General features: G+C 42.3%; 1 protein-coding gene across 1 annotated transcript in view; it reads left to right on the forward strand.

Annotated features, from left to right (window-relative positions):
* Positions 1–373: 373 nt before the first annotated feature.
* TULP1 (TUB like protein 1) overlaps positions 374–21,378 on the forward strand; it is a 39,811-nt gene continuing 18,806 nt past the window's right edge. Inside the window, exons 1-4 of the mRNA XM_040337768.1 lie at positions 374–663; positions 1,820–1,921; positions 8,389–8,499; positions 9,007–9,132. Coding sequence (XP_040193702.1) covers positions 492–663; positions 1,820–1,921; positions 8,389–8,499; positions 9,007–9,132 — 511 coding nt within the window. The 5' untranslated portion in view covers positions 374–491. The remainder of the gene's footprint in view (positions 664–1,819; positions 1,922–8,388; positions 8,500–9,006; positions 9,133–21,378) is intronic.

Here is a 21,378-nt window from a genome sequence, read left to right on the forward strand (position 1 = left end):
GCCAGCCATTGTCTTCTCTCAGTGAGGGGTGCAGGAGGATGAGGGAAGCCATCTTCGCCAGCATAAGACAGTGATTATTGGCAGCGGCTATAGCAGCAACTAGCGATAATCACAGGTAAAACCCGGCATGCTGGTTATATCTAGGTTGATCGATTGATCAACTTGGTACATTCAGCCTGCCCATACATGGTTCGAATCTCAGCCAGTTCCTGCTGAACTGTGTATGGCTTGCATAAGATATGTAAATAAATTTAACAATGTTGGCATTGGTCTAAAGGAAAAATCTGAGGTTGTACAGGGTGTGCTCATTTTACAAGCTTTTTTTTTTTAAATGGGATTTGCAGAAGTCACAGAATAACTGCATATGGTTCATAGACATAGACATGAATCAGTCTTTCCCATGCTACCAGTCAAAAAGAACAGTAATATACATAGTGCCCTGCAGCCCATAATCTCTTTGATTATGCACTACAGTATGCAATACAAACAAAATGCTTATATCCTTTACATTTGTAATTCAAGCAACCAAGAAAGTAAAAAAGAAGAAGGAAGAAGATAACAAAGCAAAAGAAGTAAAGAAGAAGTCTAAAGAAACCACAGGGGATAAAAAGGAGACAGCATTATCACACTTCAGTGCCACAAAAACGTCCAAACAAAAAACAGGTGAGATTTGTTTTATCAAATGATTTCATAATGGCATACGATGTAGAAATTAATTTTTTTTTTTATTATTATTTAGTACTTTGTACCACATAGTTACCAAGCATTTTATAGTTGTGAAATTTCTAAACAAAATTATCAATACATATAAAAGTATAGCATGAAGTAATGTCACAATTTTCATGTCTGCTAGAATATTGACTCCTATCTGTTATTGTGTTTATTTATAAGTAGGGATGGTGTTTGAGTTGCTCGCCACCATCCTCTAGATTTGCAAAGTCTGCAATCGACAAACTTTTGCAGAGGAAGAACCTATAATGCAGTACATAGCCTTTGCCCCTGGTCAGTTAAATTACAAGAACCAATAATTTGAAGTAATGCATAACCCAGGGTTGGGCTAACAACAGCCTTACTGTCAGTGTGTGTTGAAACTGTTAGCTAATGGTCCTATTTGTTTGACAATAGCTTGCTTACTAGCCCTTTGAATAGAATGAATAGATTTCAATGGGGCTTGCCACAAACTTCTCCTTAGGTGGCTACGCTCATTCCTTCCACAGTAACTATGGAAGAAGCCATTGTTGTCACACCAGGCTGTTCTCTTGATTTGCACTACAAACATGGCTTCCTCTTCATCACCATTACAGGGGCAATTAGCAACGTAAAGTTGACAAGAAAGAAAATGTGTTTGTAATTTTAATCTGATTGTAAAGTCTTGTTTTTTTTCTACTAAAATAACAAACATGTTATACTTACCTGCCCTGTGCAGTGGTTTTGCACAGGGCAGCCCAGATCCTCCTCTTCTCGGGTCCCTGGCTGGAGCTTCTGGCCCCTCCCTCCTCTTGAGTGCCCACACAGCAAGCAGTTGGCTATGGGGTCACAGCTCCCTTTATCCATTAAGACAGGTAGCCGTGCCTAGGCCTCCTCCCTCTCTCTCCTCTTTGGCCAACTGAGTTGGTCAGGGTGACTGGTAGATAAGGAGACTCTCATAAGATGCATGGCCTAAAGACGATGAAGGAAAAAATTACAAAAAATGAGAGGATTTAGTACTGCACCAAGGCCTAGTGATCGGTGGTTTATAATCTGCATATTTTTTTTTTTTTCATAAAAGTATAATTACTGTACCAAGGTTAATTAGTTTTTTATTTTTTATTTTATTTAGAGTCAGAGAAGGATTCAGAGGAAGAAAAGATTGTCAAAAGGGTAAAAAAGAAGGAGGTAAATAAAACAGAATCAGAAAACAACAAACAGAAAAAGACAAAAGGTGGGTGAGAAAAACATCACAATGCTATATTTATAGGTGAATACAATTATGACTTATATTACACCAACAGCCTTTCACATTGCTTAGCTCAAAGTAGTGATGTCAGACTATTGATTTTGATCTACGTCTAGATTTCTATGCACTTTTTTTAAGACACATTGCTGTGAAATCATGAATCTTGTTTTACTATCTCATCTGCTCTGGTATTTGCGAAATAATTAAATTACAAAGAAACAAAATAATAATGATCCCACAGTAAAGCAAGAAAATGGATATCTAACCGAGATAGGAAGGCTTTCTCATGATTTGCTCTAATCAGATAGTACACTTGCCCAATCGTCCAGCTAGAATATTGTTTGATTAGGAAGCAGTGCATACCAGCAGAACTGGATCATTCACAAGGCAACCTAGGCAGAAGGCTAGGGCTTAAATAGTTTTTTAACCCCCAAAAAAATACAAAATAAAGATCCTATTTAACGCATGTTATGCAGCACAGTGCTTGTGGTGTGTCATTTGGCCCCCTATAACACCTGAAATACCTGGCTAATCCTGCCTGGCTTTATCCTTCCCCTTGTAAACTGACCATGGTTCATCATGGCTGCTGAGCCCTGACACAGTGGTCAGTTTACGTGCCTCAGTCACCCGCAGCCCTGCTATCTGTCTCCTCTGTGCTCTCTCCCTTCCCTCCCTGCCTGTCAGCTCGTGACAGTGCCTGCCCCCACAAATCCTTCTGGCCAAATAACTTTCACATCACCATATCATCCCCTCTGTGTTCAAATCCTGTGTGCCCCTGTGTGAGTGATTTATAAAAAAAAATCCTTGCTCTACCTCATTTCACAGCTCTTCTCAGAAATCACATGATCGGCTGTCTCTCTCTCTCTCTCTCTCTCTCTCTCTCATCTCCTCCTCTTCTCCCGAGTGACGTCAGCGGGGGAATCACGGCCCTCCCCACTGCATCTGTCAGACAGGGAGAGGAGAAAGCCAGCCGATAATGTGATCGCTGAGAAGAGCTGTGAAATGAGATATAGCAGGCTTTTCTTTTTATTTAAATCACTCACACAGGAGCACACAGGATTAGAACACAGAGGGGATGGTATGAAGATGTGAAAGTGGTTCAACAACCTCTTTAAAGGATGTCGAGAGGGCCCAGCTACAGCCATCATGCTCTTTCAGTAACCTAGGCGGATAGCACAATTGGTCAACTATGTGTAGCCAGTGGTGCCCAATAGGGCCTTGCTAGTACAAACACCGCATATGAGACAGCTGCTCTGTGCCAAATTAAATTCTTATAAATGTCAATCTAAAGCCTCGTACACATGATCGTCCGCAGACAAAGCGCCTGACTTTTGTTCGAAGGGCGTGTTCCTGGATTTTGTCTTGCATACAAACGGCACACAATTGTCGAACAAACACGAACGTAAACATACTATGTGTTTTTTTAGCTCTTGAGCGCCACCCTTTGGGCACCTTCTGCTAATGTCGTGTTTGGTGAGCATTGATTCCGAGCATGTGTGTTTGTACTTTGGACTTTTGTCTGATAGACTTGTGTACACACGATCGGAAAATCTGACAACAGATCGTTGTCCACGGTAAATTTTAAAGCCTGCCATCCAACATTTGTCCGCGGAAAATCCGACAATTGTCTGATGGAGCGTACAAACAGTTGGATTTCAGGCCAACAGTCTTTCAACACACAATTCCCGTTGGAAATCTGATCGTGTGTATGAGGCTTAAGGAATACGAGGCTAAAGCTGCTTCATTACATAGGGACCCATGCTGCCTTTATCCAGTCTGCATGCCAGTGTATTTAATCACTTCCCTATCGTAGGACGTCCTCTGAGGCTACAGGCATCATTCAGATATCCTTCTTTTCAGGCGGCGATTCTGTGCACCATAAGAATGATCATAGCGGCGGTTCTGTCGCTTGATCCTTCTTATAGGCGGCGGGAGGGGACGTATCCCCTCCCGCCGCCATCTGGTGCTTCTCCGGGCTCTCCCGTGCCATCACCAGTTATCTCTATGACCGTCAGAGGCCCGGGCGTGACGTTATGACATCACGCCCGGGAAGTAAACAAAGCCGCAATCGCGGCTGAAAGCATGAGATTGGTGAATTTTTTTCCCGATCTCATGCTTTCCAGCCTGGAGGAGAGATGTGGAGTTTTATTGACCCTGCATCTCTCCATAAAGAGGACCCTTTACACACAAAAGATGTTTACATTCCTTGTAATAGGAATAAAAGTGATCAAAAAAATGTAAAAAAAAAGTGTAAAAATAAAAAAATTAAGTAAAATTCTTTTTTTAAATTTAATTTAAAATGCCCCTGTAGCTCGTGCTCAGAAGCGAACGTGCATGTAAGTCCCGCCCACATATGTAAACACTATTCAAACCACGCATGTGAGGTATCTCTGCGTGCGTGAGAGCAAGAGCAATAATTCTAGCACTAGACCTCCTCTGTAACTCTAAACTGGTAACCTGTCAAAAAATTTAAAGCATTGCCTATGGAGATTTTTAAGTACTAAAGTTTGGCGCCATTCAATGAGTGTGCGCAATTTTAAAGTGTGACAAGTTAGGTATCTATTTACTCGGCGTAACATCATCTTTCACATTATACAAAAAAATTGGGCTAACTTTACTGTTTTGTTATTTTTTAATCCATGAAACCGTTTTTTTTTTTAAAGGCGTTTGAAAAATGATTGTGCAAATACCGTGTGAGATAAAAAGTTGCATTGACTGCCACTTTATTCCCTAGGGTGTCTGCTAAAATATATATATATATATATATATATATATATATATATATATATATATATATATATATATATATATATATATAAAATGTTTGGGGGTTCTGAGTAATTTTCTAGCAACAAAAATTATGATTTTTACATGAAGGAGAGAAGTGCCAGAATAGGCCTGGTATGGAAGTGGTTAAAATCTCTCAGAAGTCAATAAACATTCAGTCTAAAATAACTCTGAGCAAAGAGGCCATTTTTGCTATAAAGATGTATATTGAAAACAATAATGTGTAAAACTGTTAAGATTCTGTCCAAAAGGTTTCCTAGTTTTAACAATACTTTACAGGACATTTCTTTTAACGCAATCAATGTGATTTTCACTAAACATTCTGGTGGTGCAACAATCATTTAAAACACTTGATTCTAATAGATTAACCTGCAGTGAATGTTTGATAAATGTTAGATTCGCTGCTTTAGAAATCTGCCTCTACTCTTTAGTGTTTTGTCAGTAAGCCCTCGCTCACACAGAATGCGGGTATGAAACCGTGTGAGTTCAGTTGAACTTGCACGATTTTAAACCTGAATTTCAGTGCAAGTTTGGGAGCAATTTGAAAGACATCTGTGCGGGTTCATGCACAAATGTCTATTGAAATTGCCAAAAGTAGTGCAGGAACTAGTCGGCAAAATGCTGCAATTTGGCATGCGGTTTGACATGTCAAATCGCACCGACGTGAATGGGGGCTTAAAGCAGTTCATAACCAAGATATGTAGTGCTCTGTAAGGACACAGTAGTTCTAGAAATGAAAAATAAAGAAAGGAAGAAAAGCACACCAGCCTAGTGCATTAAAATTAACTCCAGGCTCCTTCATAAAAAAATAAAAGTCAGCAGCTATGAATACTTTAGCTGCTGACTTTTAATATTAGGACACTTACATGTCCCCAAAATCCAGCATTGTCTTCACTGGAGCCGATATTTAACTTGGCTCTTGGGTGCTGCCGCCACCATTTCAGGTAAGGGAAGCCAGCAGTGAAGCCTTGCGGCTTCACAGCCCGCTCCCTACAGCGCAAGCACCAAGTGCGCTGGCTTTGTAAATGGCCCTGCGGTGGGGAAAGGAGGAGGGCGGCCGAACTTCCAGAAATGGGAGTGGGTACCTGTCAGGAGGCAAATAAGCAGAGCTTTAACGTAAAAAACATATAGGCCCGGATTCACATACATCGGCGCATATTTCTGCCGGCGTATGTGCGCATGCTCAGAATCACATTGAATATACTCCCTAAGATACGATGGCTCAATGCCTACGACGTGAACGTAACCTACGCCCAGCCTATTCACGTACTACTACGTAAACTACGTAAAATACGACGGTCCATACCTTACCATGACTTACACCTGCTTTATGAGGCTTAACTATACGCCGGACGTAAGCCTTATGCAAACCACGTATATTATGCGCCGGGCGCACGTACGTTCGTGAATCGCCGTATCTCCCTCATTTGCATATTTGCAATGAGGCGGCCAGCGTAAATATCCGCCCAAGATACGCCGGCGTAGGAAAGTTACGTCGGTCGGAGGATGCCTATTTTCAGGCGTATCTAGTTCTATGGGCACGACGCTTAGATACGACGGCGCACATTGACACTTACGCGGCGTATCTGTAGATACGTCGGCGTAAGTGCTACGAGAATCCGGGCCTTAATAATTATTAATTAAATATTACCTTATACTCACAAAGTGAGAATAGTCATAGGCATAGAACACAACACACCCAGTTCTGGATTAATTCAAAATACTATAACTCTAAATGTATTTTTTAAATGCCTGCTTGCTGAACCTAGCATGCTGAAACAATTTTTCCCTAGCAGATGAGATAGTAGTGCTATTTCAGTCAAGAATTATATTGATATCTGGTGGGATTGTGTAGGTGCTCAGGGATATTTTTTGTGTGACGGGGTCAACAGAAGCTGACAAAGAAAATAAATAATTCCTTAAATTTTTTATTGAATAACATTTTTTTTTTTGGTTGTTTTGGAAGATTATTTATTAAGCTAGCCATACACATGGCAATTTTGAATTTCACCAATAATCTAAAACTTTGGCTCTCTATTCATGTACCACTCTATCAACAATGTCAGGTTCACCACCCATATATCTGTGTATGGCCAAAAAAATATGCCCATTAAATGAAGTACCATCAGCAATACTTTGAGAATGTACTGCACGGACAATGTACAAAGTGTACAAAGGGATACAATATACAGAATAAGAGTCTTGAGTGCTATACTGTGAGAGAAAAGATCCATAAAGGCTTTATCCCTGTGGTCACCACCAATAAGACCACATTCTAATTCAAACTGAAAAGTTGGCTGCTTAAATCTTACCCCCTGAATTTAACTAGAGGATATATTGAAAGTATTAATTATTATTTTGTCTTAAAAAAGTACACAGCCAATATTTCCAAAAAGAAATGAAAGAAAGAAAAATGCATTATAGAAATCTTCAAAAAATGATGATCCTTTGGCCAATGTATCGCATCACATTTCATCACTGATATTGGTTCTTCTGCTATAACGTAGCTTATGTGCCTATGAATCCAAGTAAATCTTTATGTAAATGTATTAAAACTGCTTATGGATATTAGTGGTGGTCAGATATGCAGGTATGATATGACTGGTCAAAATTTTCCTTCAGATTACCACAAAAACATGTTCACCTTTCCACGAATGCACTTGGCTTGTATAGGAAGTGGAAAAATTGATAAACAATCTATCTGTGTGGCTTATCTCTGGGGAGAAAAAAATACCAGACACCAGGCAAAATTATCCAACTAGGCCAATTACTATTTCCCCACCAATATATTGACCGGCTGATTTTGGTGCCCTCTATCGGTGTCCATACATCCAGCTTACATTAAAAGTATACCTGTCAGTGAGTGAAATAAGGCAAGGCAAGAACAAAAATTATACCAATAGAAGAAAAAGTATAAGCCGAGTTTTTCAGCAAATTTTTTTGTGCTGAAAATGCCCCCCTCGACTTATACTCGAAATACCTTTATGTGCCTGATCTCCTGGACTTTGGGGACCCGGTACTGGTACACATGTAGCCCCACTTTTTCTCTACAAGTGTGCAAAGTTTGTTGTCCGGGGGACCTACGGCCAGGGAGCACCGATTTTTCAAAGCCGGGCACCCCTTCCATAGACTCCCATGTTAAACAGTCATTTCTCCGGTGATTTTGAGGACCCGGTACCGGCTGGTCATAGGTTCCCTGGACCCAGAACATAGCACCCACGTAGCCCCATTTCTCCTCTACAAGTGTGCAAAGTTTCTTGTCTGGGGGACCTATGGCTGGGGAGCACCGATTTTTCAAAGCCAGGCACCCCTTCCATAGACTCCCATGTTAAACGTCAGTCTAGTCATGGGCACAGTGAGGCATGGACACAGTGAGGCAAAGTGAGGCACAGTGAGGCATGCAGATGGACACCCTAGGCTTATACTTGAGTCAATACGTTTTCCCAGTTTTTTGCAGTAAAATTAGGTGCCTCGGCTTATACTCGAGTATATACGGTAATAGGAACAGCAAAAGAGTTTTTTTAGGAGCAACTTGCAAGTTTCTTGCCTTTGATATGAACTAGGGAAAATTAAAATGGACTCTGAAATTGGCGTTGTCATCTTTATAACACTTCTGTAATGCAAGTTTTAATTTAGGTAATGAAATTGTCTTTCTTTTATCCAAGGAACTAAAAGTGACCTTGAAACAAAAAATAATGAAGTCAAAAGTAAGAAAAAAGATACTGGAAGCCTATTCCAAGCAAACGGCGAGAAAAAAGATAAAAGTAAAAAGAAAGGTATGCTGATGTATGACAAAACCCTTTCAATAAGGGCTAAATGAAATCTAAGGAAATAGACATTAACCTTTGTGCCCATGTGATGTACTAAATCTATTTGTGAATGTGGATCTGAGTTTTCATATGAACATTGAACATACATGGGGGGAATTATTTGGAAAACAAATCCCTATTCCATCCATCCATACTAAGTGATGAATAAGCACACAAAGCCTACATAGACATACAATAAAACACATAATTTAGATTTTGTAACACAAGACTATATACACTGTCGTTCCAGGATAGGAGTAGGCCCTAGGGGCCTCTGCTGTGCATAGGGACATGCACGTTCCTAGGATATGATGGCTTAATATATCTATGTTCAGTGGAAGAACAGAATTTGAGGCTGACAGACTGTTACTAAACATCAGCACAGCATATAAAGTATTCTGCTGTTAAATATGGCCATACACCTAATTATTGTACTGTAAGAACCCTTAACAGCTTATGTTTTTTTAATTCTAGGTACAGCAGGCAGTGATAAAGATTCAGACTCCAGTTCAAAGCCTAAAAAATCTGAAAAGAAAAATACAGCTTCAATGTTTCAGTCTAAAAGTGAAGGAACTACAGACAAAAAAGAGAAGAAAAAAGGTATCAGATTTTAATACTGTTTATCAGTAATAATTACAATATACATTGTATAGAATTTGAATACAGTAAAACCTTGGATTGCGAGCATAATTCATTCCGAAACATGCTTGTAATTCAAAGTACGTGTATATCAAAGCAAATTTCCCCACTAGAAATAATGGAAACTTAAATGATTCATTCCACAACCATTTATTCATAAGTCCTTTAGTTTATAGTCCATATAAAAAGATTATAGCAATTGTGACAGGAAGTCAGGTAAATCTGTGGGTGTTGTCACAGACGGGACCTACATTTCTGCCTTGTTTAGACAATACCCTAATTGTTATTAGGCGTCGGCTGCAAAATGTAGCCAGGAAGGCTAAAGGCCGTTGGAAGACTCCAGCTGTTCAGAATGAGGCAATTAAGGCCTCTATAAGTAATCCAGGGGATTACCACTGTTTTGCTGCATCATTCCTAAGACTTTGTGAGTAGGAGAGCAGCACTAAAAGTCTTCTGAGGAGGTGAGGAGAGGAGTGATTTTTCTGTGTGATAAAAATCAAAAGACTATTGTTTTGTTCTGTACGACCAGCACTGTCTGCCCAGCGCTAGGCTGAGTCAGACTCCATAGATAGGTTCCTATGTGGAAGGTAGACGCCCAGAGTGGCTAGGGTTTATTTTATGTTTGATTTTGTTTATGCTGTTTGGATGCTTGCAATTGTTTTCCAGCAAGATGGAAAAATAAACCAAAAACTTTGTTTTCAACTGTCTTCGACTGCCAGTCTGTATAAATTCAGTGTGATGAACCCATCCAAGGTGTCACACACCCAGGGCCGCTGATAAGCCAGTACAACTGACCCTGTTGTAGGGGGCCCCGGGCCAGCAGGGGCCCGGATGGCAACCCCCTTTAAAAAAAAATATTTTTTTTTTTTTTTTAGGGGTCAGGAGGTCCCCAGGGGTCCGAAGGCCCCCAGGGCCCCGGATGGCAACCCCCCTTTTTTTTATTTTTTTTATAATATATATATATTTTTATTTTTTATTAAAGGGACAATTTTTTTTTCTTAGGGGTACGGGGGTCCCCAGGGGCCCGGAGATCCCCAGGGCACGGGATGAAAACACCCCTTTTTTTATAAAAAAATAAATACATTTTTATATATTTTTTTATTTCATATATATATATATATATATATATATATATATATATATATATATATATATATATATATATTATTATTAAAGGTCCCCAGGGCCTCGGATGGCAATCACCCTTTTTTTATAATTTTTTTTTTTTTCATATTTTATTTCATTTTTTTTCTTTTTATTCCTTATATATATATATATATATATATATATATTAAAGGGCTCATGAGGTCTCCATGTGGCAAACCCCCTTTTTTTTTTATAAATGTTTTTTTTTTTTAATTAAAGGGCCCAGAGGTCCCCAGGGCCCTGAATGGCAACCCCCCCCCTTTTTTTTTTTTATAAATGTTTATTTATTTATTTTATATATTTTTTTATTTTTATTAATAATTTGTAACGGCCCCCCTCCGCTCCTCAATTCGCGGCAGCCCCCCCCCTCCCGCTTCTCAATTTCAATTTCAGACGGCAGCCCCCCATCCCACCCACCTGGTTCTCTGCTCCAGGTGCCTACCAATGCCGCCAATCCGTAACGTGCTGCAGAGACAGTTTCAAGGCGGGGCCAGGGGTGGAGCTAAAGGCGGGACCAGGGGTGGAGCTGAAGGGGGCCCCGTCAGGTAGGCTGTACGGGGCCCCATGATTTCTATCAGCGGCCCTGCACACACCCCGCTACCGAACTAACCCCTACACAATGTAAAAACATAAAATATCCATCCACAAATGGCAGCCTCTACACAGGGATTAGAAGCAAAATCCAACAGGAGCTAGAGTATAAAAGAGAATGCCTCTAAGTGTAGAAATATGTTGCTAAATGTTGTACCTTCATTAAATGTAACCATATTGGAGGTGCCTCTTCTCTTTTATACTCAGTTTTGATGTGATTCTACTTGTAGATCAACACATTGCTTGTATATCAAGTTAAAATTGTATTGTATTTTAGAATGTTGCTGGTTAGGCAAAACGATCTCAAACCAAGTTACTCTCAAACCAAGATTTTACTGTACTTAATTAAAAAATATTAGTGATATATTGTAGATGCAGCTCACCACTGTACACTTTGCCTGCAGCTAAATGGACTTTGTTGCACCTATGACAGGCTCCATCAAGTCTCTATGTATGAATAGAGTTGTAATGACACATTGGTCCTGGAACTTGCGACATGAAGCTTATTTCTAATCAGACGTGATGGGGGTGAGCACAGCACAGTACAGACATTGGAAGTCTAAAAATGCACAGGAATGCATCTCTATCCTGATGACCATAGTTTAAAAAATATAATAATTTTTAGGGAAAGGGCAGTTTGAGGATGGGGCAGCTCATTTTCACAATGTTACATTTCAGGCCTCGTACACACGACCGTTTTCCTCGACAAAATCCATCAAGAAACTTGGTGGCAGAGCTTTTTTGCCGAGGAAAACGGTCGTGTGTGTTTTTCGTCGAGAAAACTGTTGTGGATCTCGACGAGAAAAAAAGAGAACAAGTTCTCTTTTTCCTCGTCAGGAGTTACATAGTACATAGTTACATAGTTAGTCAGGTTGAAAAAAGACACAAGTCCATCCAGTTCAACCACAAAAAACAAAATAAAAAAACACAGTAAAATCCTATACACCCAACTCCATACCCACAGTTGATCCATTGTCTCAATTTCCTCGTCGTGTTTCTCGTCGGGCTGGTTTACAATGAGAAACACGTTCATGTGTATGCTTAGAAACCCGCGCATGCTCAGAATAAAGTATGAGATGGGAGCGCACCTTCGGTAAAAGTAGCATTCGTAATGGAGATAGCACATTCGTCACCAGGGGAGGGCTGGCAGCCTTAGGCCTGGGGGGCAAGTCGTCATTGAACTGCCGAATCAGCTCACCATCCATGGCCCATCTGGTTTTTCAATGCAGCCTCACCAGTGCCTATCAGTGCAGCCAACTCCAGTGTCCATCAATGCAGCCTGATCACTGGGACAGGTTACATGGGGTGTATGGGGGGGGAGATGGGGGGTCAGCTAGGGGTGTCAGGGTCTCTCACCTCAGTGATCTCAGCTCAGCAGGTCCTTGCACGCCACGGCCTCCTGGGGGGGTAATGCTCCTGGTCCTGGAGTCAAGTTGCAGCCAGCGCTTAGCCCTGCATCCCGACTCCCTGGCATGCCCTGCCTCTGCCTGCTTCCAATAATCCAGTCGCAGGGAGTTGTAGTTTCCTCTGCGCTGCTGTGTTTATCACCCACCGGGAGCTTGAGAGTGGACTACAACTCCTGGAATGCAACAGCTAGTGGTCGGCCCAACTTCCAAGACCAGATTCAAAAATAAAATGGTAGCTGGCATTTTGAACATAAGTTAGGGCGGCCTGAGAGGCAATTGCCACCCTGCCCCCCGGCCCAGCCCTCCCCTGTTCGTCACGTTGTAACAGATTGAAAAGCGCGAATCGTCTCTCACCAAACTTTTACTTAACTCGCAGTAACATGAGATTAGCAAAAGTAGCCCCAAGGGTGGCGCCAATGGATTAGAACTTCCCCTTTATAGTGCCATCGTACGTGTTGTACGTCACCGCGTTTGAGAACAACGAGATTTTGTCTTGACAGTGCGTACGCAAAGAAAGCTTGTCAAGATTCTCGACAAGCCTGACAAGGAACTCGCCGAGGAAAACTATGTTTCTTTTATGACGAGTTTCTCGGTCGTGTGTACGAGGCCTCACACTCTAAATAAGGGTCTAATGTGTAACATGGTGTAAAAGGAATACAGTATCTTATAGCTGCAGTAAAGCCCACGTACCTGCAGAGGAAATGCAGAATAGTGACCTACATCAGCAATATGCAACTCACTTTTCATCTGCATAGGCCATAACAGTTAGGTTTCAAATTGGATTTAAAGTGAATCTGTCCATTCTCATGTAGGGAAAAGAAACTTGATTATTTTAATTATGGCCTAGATTAGTGGTCTCTCAACTGTGGCCCGAGGACACTGTTCCTCCCACTGACACCAATGATGGGGCACTATTTCTCCTACTGACGCCAATGATGGGACATTATACCTCCCACTGACCCCAAGGATTGGGGCATTGTTACCGACACCAGGACATTTTCTACTCCCACTGGTCACAGTCCGGCCCCTCTGAAGTCTGAAAGATAGTAAACTAGCCTTTTGTTTAGAAATTTTGGAGACCCCTGGTCTAGACAGATGAATATGGTTACCTTTGCATTCCTCCTGCTTTGTTTGGCTGCCAGAGATGATGAGAGTCAGCCATTATCTCTATGGTGTCTCTAGCAACACATACAAGAGTATTTCAAGCAAAAGACAGTCAAGACACCCTGAGCCCTGGGCGCTCAAGACAGTGTAGACTATATATAGAAATAGAGAACTCCGGCGCTGTCTGATGGACTGGGGGGGGGGGGACTGCAGCAGCACCTGTGGATCTGATCCTAACAGAAAAAGTGATAATAATGTGAAGTATGGTAGCTGCGCTGTGGGGGAGGGAATGGGAAGGTGGAAGTGAAAAGGGAATGCGTGTAGACTACAATTGTAGGCAGTTAAAGGGTATGTAAAGGTATTTTTTTATAGCAAACATGTTATACTTACCTCCACTGTGTAGCTCGTTTTGCACAGAGTGGCCCCGAACTTGGTCTTCTGGGGTCTCTCGGCGGCTGTCTCGGCTCCCCCTTGCAAGAACTCATCACCTTCATGCGAGCTTGCATGGTGATGAGTTGTAGCGGACGCACTCCTGTGATACAGCCGGCAGCCATAGCCACTCATTATATCACTTGGCCCCCGCCCCTCGGCACGCCGCGTCATTGGATATGATTGACAGCAGCGCGAGCCAATAGCTGCGCTGCTGTCAATCAACCAATGAATGACCCGAGAAGCCTGCGCGTTCACGGTGCGGGACTTTCGAAGGGTCAGGTAAGTAAACGGGGGGGGGGGTGAAAAAGCTTTCACCTTTACAACCCCTTTAAAGCGTATCTAAACCTAAAAACAAACACGTTATATATTGTAACTTAGTAGGCCTTAGAAGTAGCTGAAAGTTTTTTCTTTTTTTTCCAGGTAATGCTATAAATAATAAACTTCCTGTCCCTTCATGTCTACACCTTTACTCCACTGTATCTCTATGTGGTCAGCCGTGGTTTTAACACAGGTTGAAATTCAATCAACAAAAAAAAAGAAGAGCACTGTGGACCTCTTTTTCTAACCTCTTTTTCTAATATTGGGCTTAAGTAAATCCTGCTTCAGAATCTGTTTGGTGTGCTGGCTTTCTTTTCATTGCTGGATTTTTTATGGTCCCCCCCCCACCATAAAATCACACATTAACCCTTCACATGGGTTACCTATCAGCGGCAGCACGTCCATATGGGGCACAGGGGGCGCCATCCCCTAATCCATGCACCCGGTCCCTAATTTACATGCAGGGTGCCGGACACATAGATTACAATATTTTTTTTTTTTTTTAAAAGCACATGATTACAATCGGAAGCCGAATTTGCTTCAAAAAAGGGTTGGCTCGCAGTGCAGAGCACTGCGCCCAGAGCCCATCCAGTTGTGTAACAATAGCAAATTAATATTCGCTGTCATCTTCCTGATTCTCCTCCTGGCCAATCCCGGCTCAGAAAGCGGGTCCTGAGACCCAGTTGGCTGACAGGAGAATCGATCCTATTGGCTTCCGAGGAGGAGGAGGGAGGACACGCAGGGGAAGCCATGCTGCTGTGAAGCCTAGGAAGGAGGAGACGCAGGCTGAAGACGCAGGGTGAAGCCGCTGCCTGGAGGAAGTCTGCGACCTAGATGGGGTAAGTGCGGGGACCGACCGACTGACCGGTGGGGAGGGGGTTGTGGGAGACCCCATTCCAAAAATATGCCACCAGCCACCACTGTCCCCTTGGATGTCTGTTCTGTATGGTTTGATGAAATGTTGGACTTCAAACATGTCCAACATTATTGTATTTAGTTGGTGAGTGCTGGGTGGACAGGTGCAGAATCTAAATAGTGCATTTATTCACTAAGCTAATCACAAGCAAATTTTTTAGTAATCAGAAGTCTCATTTACCATGCAAAATTCAGTAGTAATCTCCTCTCACTGATATAATTCTATAGACTGAAATTACCTGCATTTTATTATGGAATTTTATGTATTTTATGTACTATTTTGCATGTCTTTAATGAATAAGTCTGTTTGTGTGGCTTTTTTGTCAGAATGGGTTTAATTTACCATAGAACTGCACAATTTACCAAAGAACTGCACTGTTCACTTAGCAAAGTTACTGTTCTCTTATCTTAGTGAATAAGGTACAGCTAATCATGTTATGAAAGTGTTACGAAACCCTAGATTCACCTGTACATGGTCTCCCACAGTAAACAGAACATGTAAATGCAATTATTTTAGTAAAAATAAACTATTAAATGCATTTTTTCATATAGCAGTCTTGTGACTTCTATTAGTATCCGGCCAAGCACTGGTAAAGCTTGCAGGAAAAGTTTTCATTCTCCCCTGACTGTCCTATATGTCTGCATGACCACTGACTTTCTGTCTGGACAGTGCTAATTGGCTCCGTGCTGATAACATGCACCTCCCCCCAAAAAAACTTCAGCAATACACATCAAACTGAGCATTAGCAGAGTGCTTCCTAGGGCTCTATTCTATCAACAGATGGATTAGGGAGGATTTAGAAGACAGGTCCAAACAGCCTTTTTACCCAACTGATTTTACTGTTGTGGATTTAGCAACACTTTAATTGTACATTAGGGCGCACAGGATGAGCATTCTGGTACATTGGTTATGCTGCTGCCTTTAGGAGGCTGTACACTGGCCAAACAAAGATGCAAGGACAGTCCAGCATAACCCCTCCCATTTACAGCATGCTTCAGTGTTTTGCTAGTGAAGAATGGACGTCTTCTCACCTTTGAGAGAAGAAAAACCTTTTCTTAGTTTATATCAAAATTTATTTTCTTCTAGCAAGTCTTTTCAGTTGATGCAAAGCAAGAAGAAGATATTTATGCAGCTTTCTGGATTGGCTGATCCTCACCATTGCAACAGAAGCCATACCTGGATTCCACTGAGAAGAAGGGTCAGCCTATATTGCCTCTTTTGGTACTGGACTCTGTACCTATGGTGCAACATTATGAGTCAGTAGCAGAGCGATTTAAAGGTCTGGGCCTGCAGTACATTTTTTCTGGTTGAACACTGTCTCTGAAGACCTCTTAGGTGGTATGCCTGCCAGAGGGTGAAAAATGGTGGGAACAGCATACTCCCTGGATCTTCCCTCTCTATCCCCTAAAGTGAATGAGGGTGCTGCAAAGCGCTTGCTGAACCTTAGCTGCAGTGAAAAAGGCTTTTTCCCCTGTTTTACAGGGAGCCTGTGTTGGTGCATACAGTCAAGAACCCCTATAAGAGGGGCTCCATCTCCAAGACAGTTTGTTGAATGGTTGTTATGAAAAGGAGGAGTTGCACAAGTTTGTAAATTTAGTGCTAAAGCATATTACCTTTGTATCAGCATGGGCTCTGGCCCCTACTGCTTCTGCTACTCTGGCCATACTGCGCATGCCTGTGCCATTCTCGCTGAGTGTGAGCGGACTTCTTTTCCTTCCTGTCATCTCTGCTGCATCAGTTTTGCAATCCTCTGGATGGTACGTGGGCTCCCTGTTGCCTTACAAGTGACCTGGCCACAGACTGCATTAAAGTGATTGTAAACGTTCACATTTTATTTCTTTAAACATAGCAAACATGTTATACTTACCTGCTCTTTACCGTGCTTTTGAGCAGCCTCAATCTTCCTCTTCTCATGTCCCCTTTCGGCACTCCTGCTCCCTAGAGCTGCACGATTATTCGTAAGAAAATCGCGATCTCGATTCACCCCCCTGCGCGATCTCCAGGATGGATGACCCGCAATTTTCGGGTGCGCCCATAGGAAAGTCCCCGGGTTCGGCCTAGCTCCGGAGCGGCGGCCATCTTGGTACACCTGGAGGCGGCTGTCCCGTAGGAAGTGACGTTTCGGCGCCGCCATCTTGCTCCACCCCACACTCCTGCATAGTAATGATAGTGAGAAGGGGGCAAGCGGACATCTTGTTACACCCAACAGTTATTTTCAACACAAAATGGAGCTTATGTGGTTAAATACAGTATATGTAAATCTGACAGTTTACATGTTAAATTTTAAAAGCAGCAGAAAACCTTACATGCTTGCTAATGTGACAGAACACCTCTGATTTTCACATTTAGTTAAATGTGAAAATCAGAGCTGTTCTTTCACATTAGCAACCATGTAAGGTCAGCAGGTTTGCTGCGGCTTTTAACATTTAACATGTAAACAGTCCGTCAGATACTGTTTACATATACTGTATTTAACCACATAAGATCCGTTTTGTGTTGAAAATAACTTTAAATAAATAACATTTTGAGAATCGTGATCTTCATTTTATACAAAAGAATCGCGATTCTCATTTTTCCCAGAATGGTGCAGCTCTACTCCCCCCCCCCCCTCTGAGTGCCCATATAGCAAGCCACTGCATACTTGTTCCTGAGCCGGCTCCGTATGTCCATAAGACTCACAGAGCGCAGCTCTGCCCTGCCCCCTCTCCCTTCTCCCTGGCTGTGATTGACAGCAATGGGAGAAAATGAAGAGGGAGAGAGCTGAGAGAGTCTTTGCTCTTGTGCACATGATTGGATCAAGATCGGGCTCAGTAAAGTATTGGGGGGGGGGGGGGGCTGGAGGGAGGTTGCATACTGAAATTTTTTACCATAATGCAGAAAACCTCTTCTGTCCCCTGCCTGAAATGCAACTCTTCTCTAGAGTTCATCTCTAAATTCCCTGAGGCTGGAATTGCTTCTGTACAGTCAGCTGGGGATTGTACTCTATCCTAATCTCAGGATTTGGATATGCTAGGAGTCAAATTTTGCAGACATTGCTCCAAGACAGAAGGATATCATCTCATTCACTATAGATGCCTATATTTGGAGCTGCCTACATCAGCTACACTGAAAGTGATTATCCTGGGTTCTCTAAAGAGCCATCACCTTGTTAAGACTTTTCCACTTCGTTCCCTATAGTGTCTGGTCCTGTATTGTGATTGGTCTAACTCAGAAAAAGGTATTTGCTCCTAAGCGTTTTGCTCAGCAATCCCCAATGAAAGAGCTGTTCCTAAAGAAGGGGCCTGTCCCTGTTCTCGATCCAGCCATTTTCTGTCTTAACAAGACTCTGACTGTCTATGTTGGAGACTGTCTTATGTTTGAAAACATCGTGGATTAAAGACCAGAAGCCTCTTCTAATGCCCTTTTCTCCCTCACAGGTCCTGCCCTGCAATGTGGCATTATGAACATATTCATATCGTTGCTCTACTATCTCTCTGACCTGCTCCTTAACATCTTAAAGCGGGGGTTCACCCGAAAAAAACATTTTAACATTAGATTGAGGATAATTACAGAATCTAGGTTTTTTTTTTTTTAAATCAATGCAGTACTTACCGTTATAAAGATAGATGTTCTCCGCCGTTTCCGGGTATGGTCTTCGGGACTGGGCGTTCCTATTTGATTGACAGCCTTCCGACGGTCGCATACAGCGCCTCACGAGTTGCCGAACGTCGGTGCGGCTCTATACAGCGCCTGCGCACCGACGTTCGGCTACTTTCGGAAACTCGTGACGCGATGTATGCGACGGTCGGAAGGCTGTCAATCAAATAGGAACGCCCAGTCCCACAGCCCATACCCGGAAGCCATGAAGAACATCTATTTTTAAAATGGTAAGTACTGCATTGATTTAAAAAAAAAAACACCCGATTCTGCTTGCCGTAATTAGTCTCAATCTAATGTTAAAAATAGATTTTTTGGGTGAACCTCCACTTTAAGGAGATTTTCCTCCATTGTTTTGGATGTGGTATACTCGGTTTGAGTTTTATCTCTTAGCTCCAGCTCCCTTTCAACAGTCTGACTCTGTTATTCCTGTTCAATTATCCATAGGTGGATTTGAAAACTCATCATTCAAGCTTATGACTTTAATGGCAAGGTTTCCCTTTTCCCAGTCAAAGAGCACTACACTAGATCAATTAGTGCTTCACAGGTTTTTCAGCATCAGGGATTTGTGTCTCAGATGTGCAAAGCCGCTACCTGTTCTACTGTTTACATGTTTGTTTTACCAGGTGGATGTTCAGGCCTCAGCTGATGCCATCTTCAGTCATGAAGTTCCTCAGGTGACCAATTATGCTCTGTTGAGCTGTCTCTGTTAACCTGATGGTTTTTGAGCCTTTTAGCCTTTGTTTGCTCTGTTTCTCTCCCCTTAGTTATACTGCTTTTGGATGTCCCAAGTTACCTGAATAAGCATCATGTAAGTAGGCAGGTGCAGTCTACTTTCTTAATGGCAGGTGGTGCTCACTGCAGTGACACTGTCATTGGAGAGGAGCTCAGGAGGAACAAGGTTCCTCTATGGTTTCCTGGGTCACTGGGGAAGCGATCCTATTGGATGCTGTCACCCCATGTGACTCAAGCAGCCATCTTGGGTCAGGCAGAGCCTTTGAAGGCCCTGCCTCCTGGGTTTGCCGTGCATTTTGCAAGTTGGTAGAGTAAGGACAGGTACCCTGCCTAACAGGGATAGAACTAGTGGATTAGAAAGGTTCTTCATGAGATGGGGAAGCAAAGGGCTTCTCTGGACATCTGCCTGCTTGGGCACAAGACAGCCAGGCTGCAATCTACCCCTCTCTGCAGGTGTTGTCAGTTCAGCTGAAAGCTGCTCTCTACACATGTTGAAACTGTGAGTTTTCCTGGCTGGGCTGCCTTCCCACCGGGGTTATTTGTGAACTGTCTTTGCATAATTTCAACACAAGTTCTTCTATTGCACTAGGACTGTGTATGTTATTGCTGCCGCCCCTCTCCTACATGTGTGATGTTATTCAAGATTAGACATGTGCGATTTGGTTCGTAACAAATGGATTTTCGTACGAATATGTTAGTATTCGTACATTCGGATCAATTCGAACATCCAAATAGCTGAAAGTACTACAATACGAAAATTAAGGTATTTCAAATAAGCAAAAGAACGAATAAGCGAAAATACGAACTTACGATTGGACAAACTTACTAAAATACGAAACACCAAAACAGCAAAAGAACGAAAATGACATCTATAACGAATGATTTGCATTCCGTATTTTAAATCCTTTGTCTGTTCATAATTTCGTATATTCGTATTTTCATTTGTATGTTCGTATTTTCATTTGTGTGTTTTGTAAATCCGTTTCTTTGTCTGTTCGTAAATTTGTGTACTCGAATCGTTCTTTTGAATGGGCACTGGGCAGTGTAGTTAGTGAGTGATGTATCTTACTTAAAGCGGTGGTTCACCCTCCTTAACATCAGTCTAGCATTACATTCGGCATAGTAGCGCGAGCTACAGTATGCCTATCTGTATTTTTTTATCCCCGTACTCACTGCGCTATTGCACATTGAAGATTCCGACTCCCGCGGGTAATGGGCGTGCCTATGGAGAGGGAGGATGATTGACGGCCGGCTCTGGCACGTCACGCTCCCCGAAGACAGCCGGAGTAGGTCTCGGCTCTTCACGGCGCCTTGCGCACAGGCTATGCGCAGGCGCCGTGAAGAGCCAAGCCTATTTCGGCTATTTCCGGAGAAGCGTGACGTGCCAGGGCCGGCCGTCAATCACCTTCTCTCTCCATAGGAACGTCCATTCCCCGGAATCTTCAATGTACAATAGCGCAGTGAGTACGGGGATAAAAAAATACAGATAGGCATACTGTAGCTCGCGCTACTATGCCGAATTTAATGCTAGAGGAAAAAAAAAATGTTTTTTTTTTTTATATAGGGTGAACCCCCGCTTTAATATCTTAGCCAATCAGCTTATTTTTTTTGTGCTGAGTCACATTGGACAGTGTAAAGCCTCGTACACACAATCGGACTTCAAACAAACTAGTCCGATGGATTTCTATACACACAGTCGCACTTTGCACCATCAGATTTTTGTTGCCTAAAAGTTTGTCCGTTTGCAGAGCGAACTTTTGTCAGATGAAAACCGAAAGTTTGTCCGATGGAGCGTACACATGGTCGAATTTTTTGGAAAACTTGCTCATTTTGAAGTTTGTTGGCAAAAAGTCCGACCGTGTGTATGGGGCTTAAGAGAAAGTCTATCTTAAAATGGATTAGCCGCGTGTTGAAAATGAAACT

The sequence above is a fragment of the Rana temporaria genome, chromosome 2 (assembly GCF_905171775.1).
Source record: "Rana temporaria chromosome 2, aRanTem1.1, whole genome shotgun sequence".
In the NCBI taxonomy this organism is placed as follows: domain Eukaryota; kingdom Metazoa; phylum Chordata; class Amphibia; order Anura; family Ranidae; genus Rana; species Rana temporaria.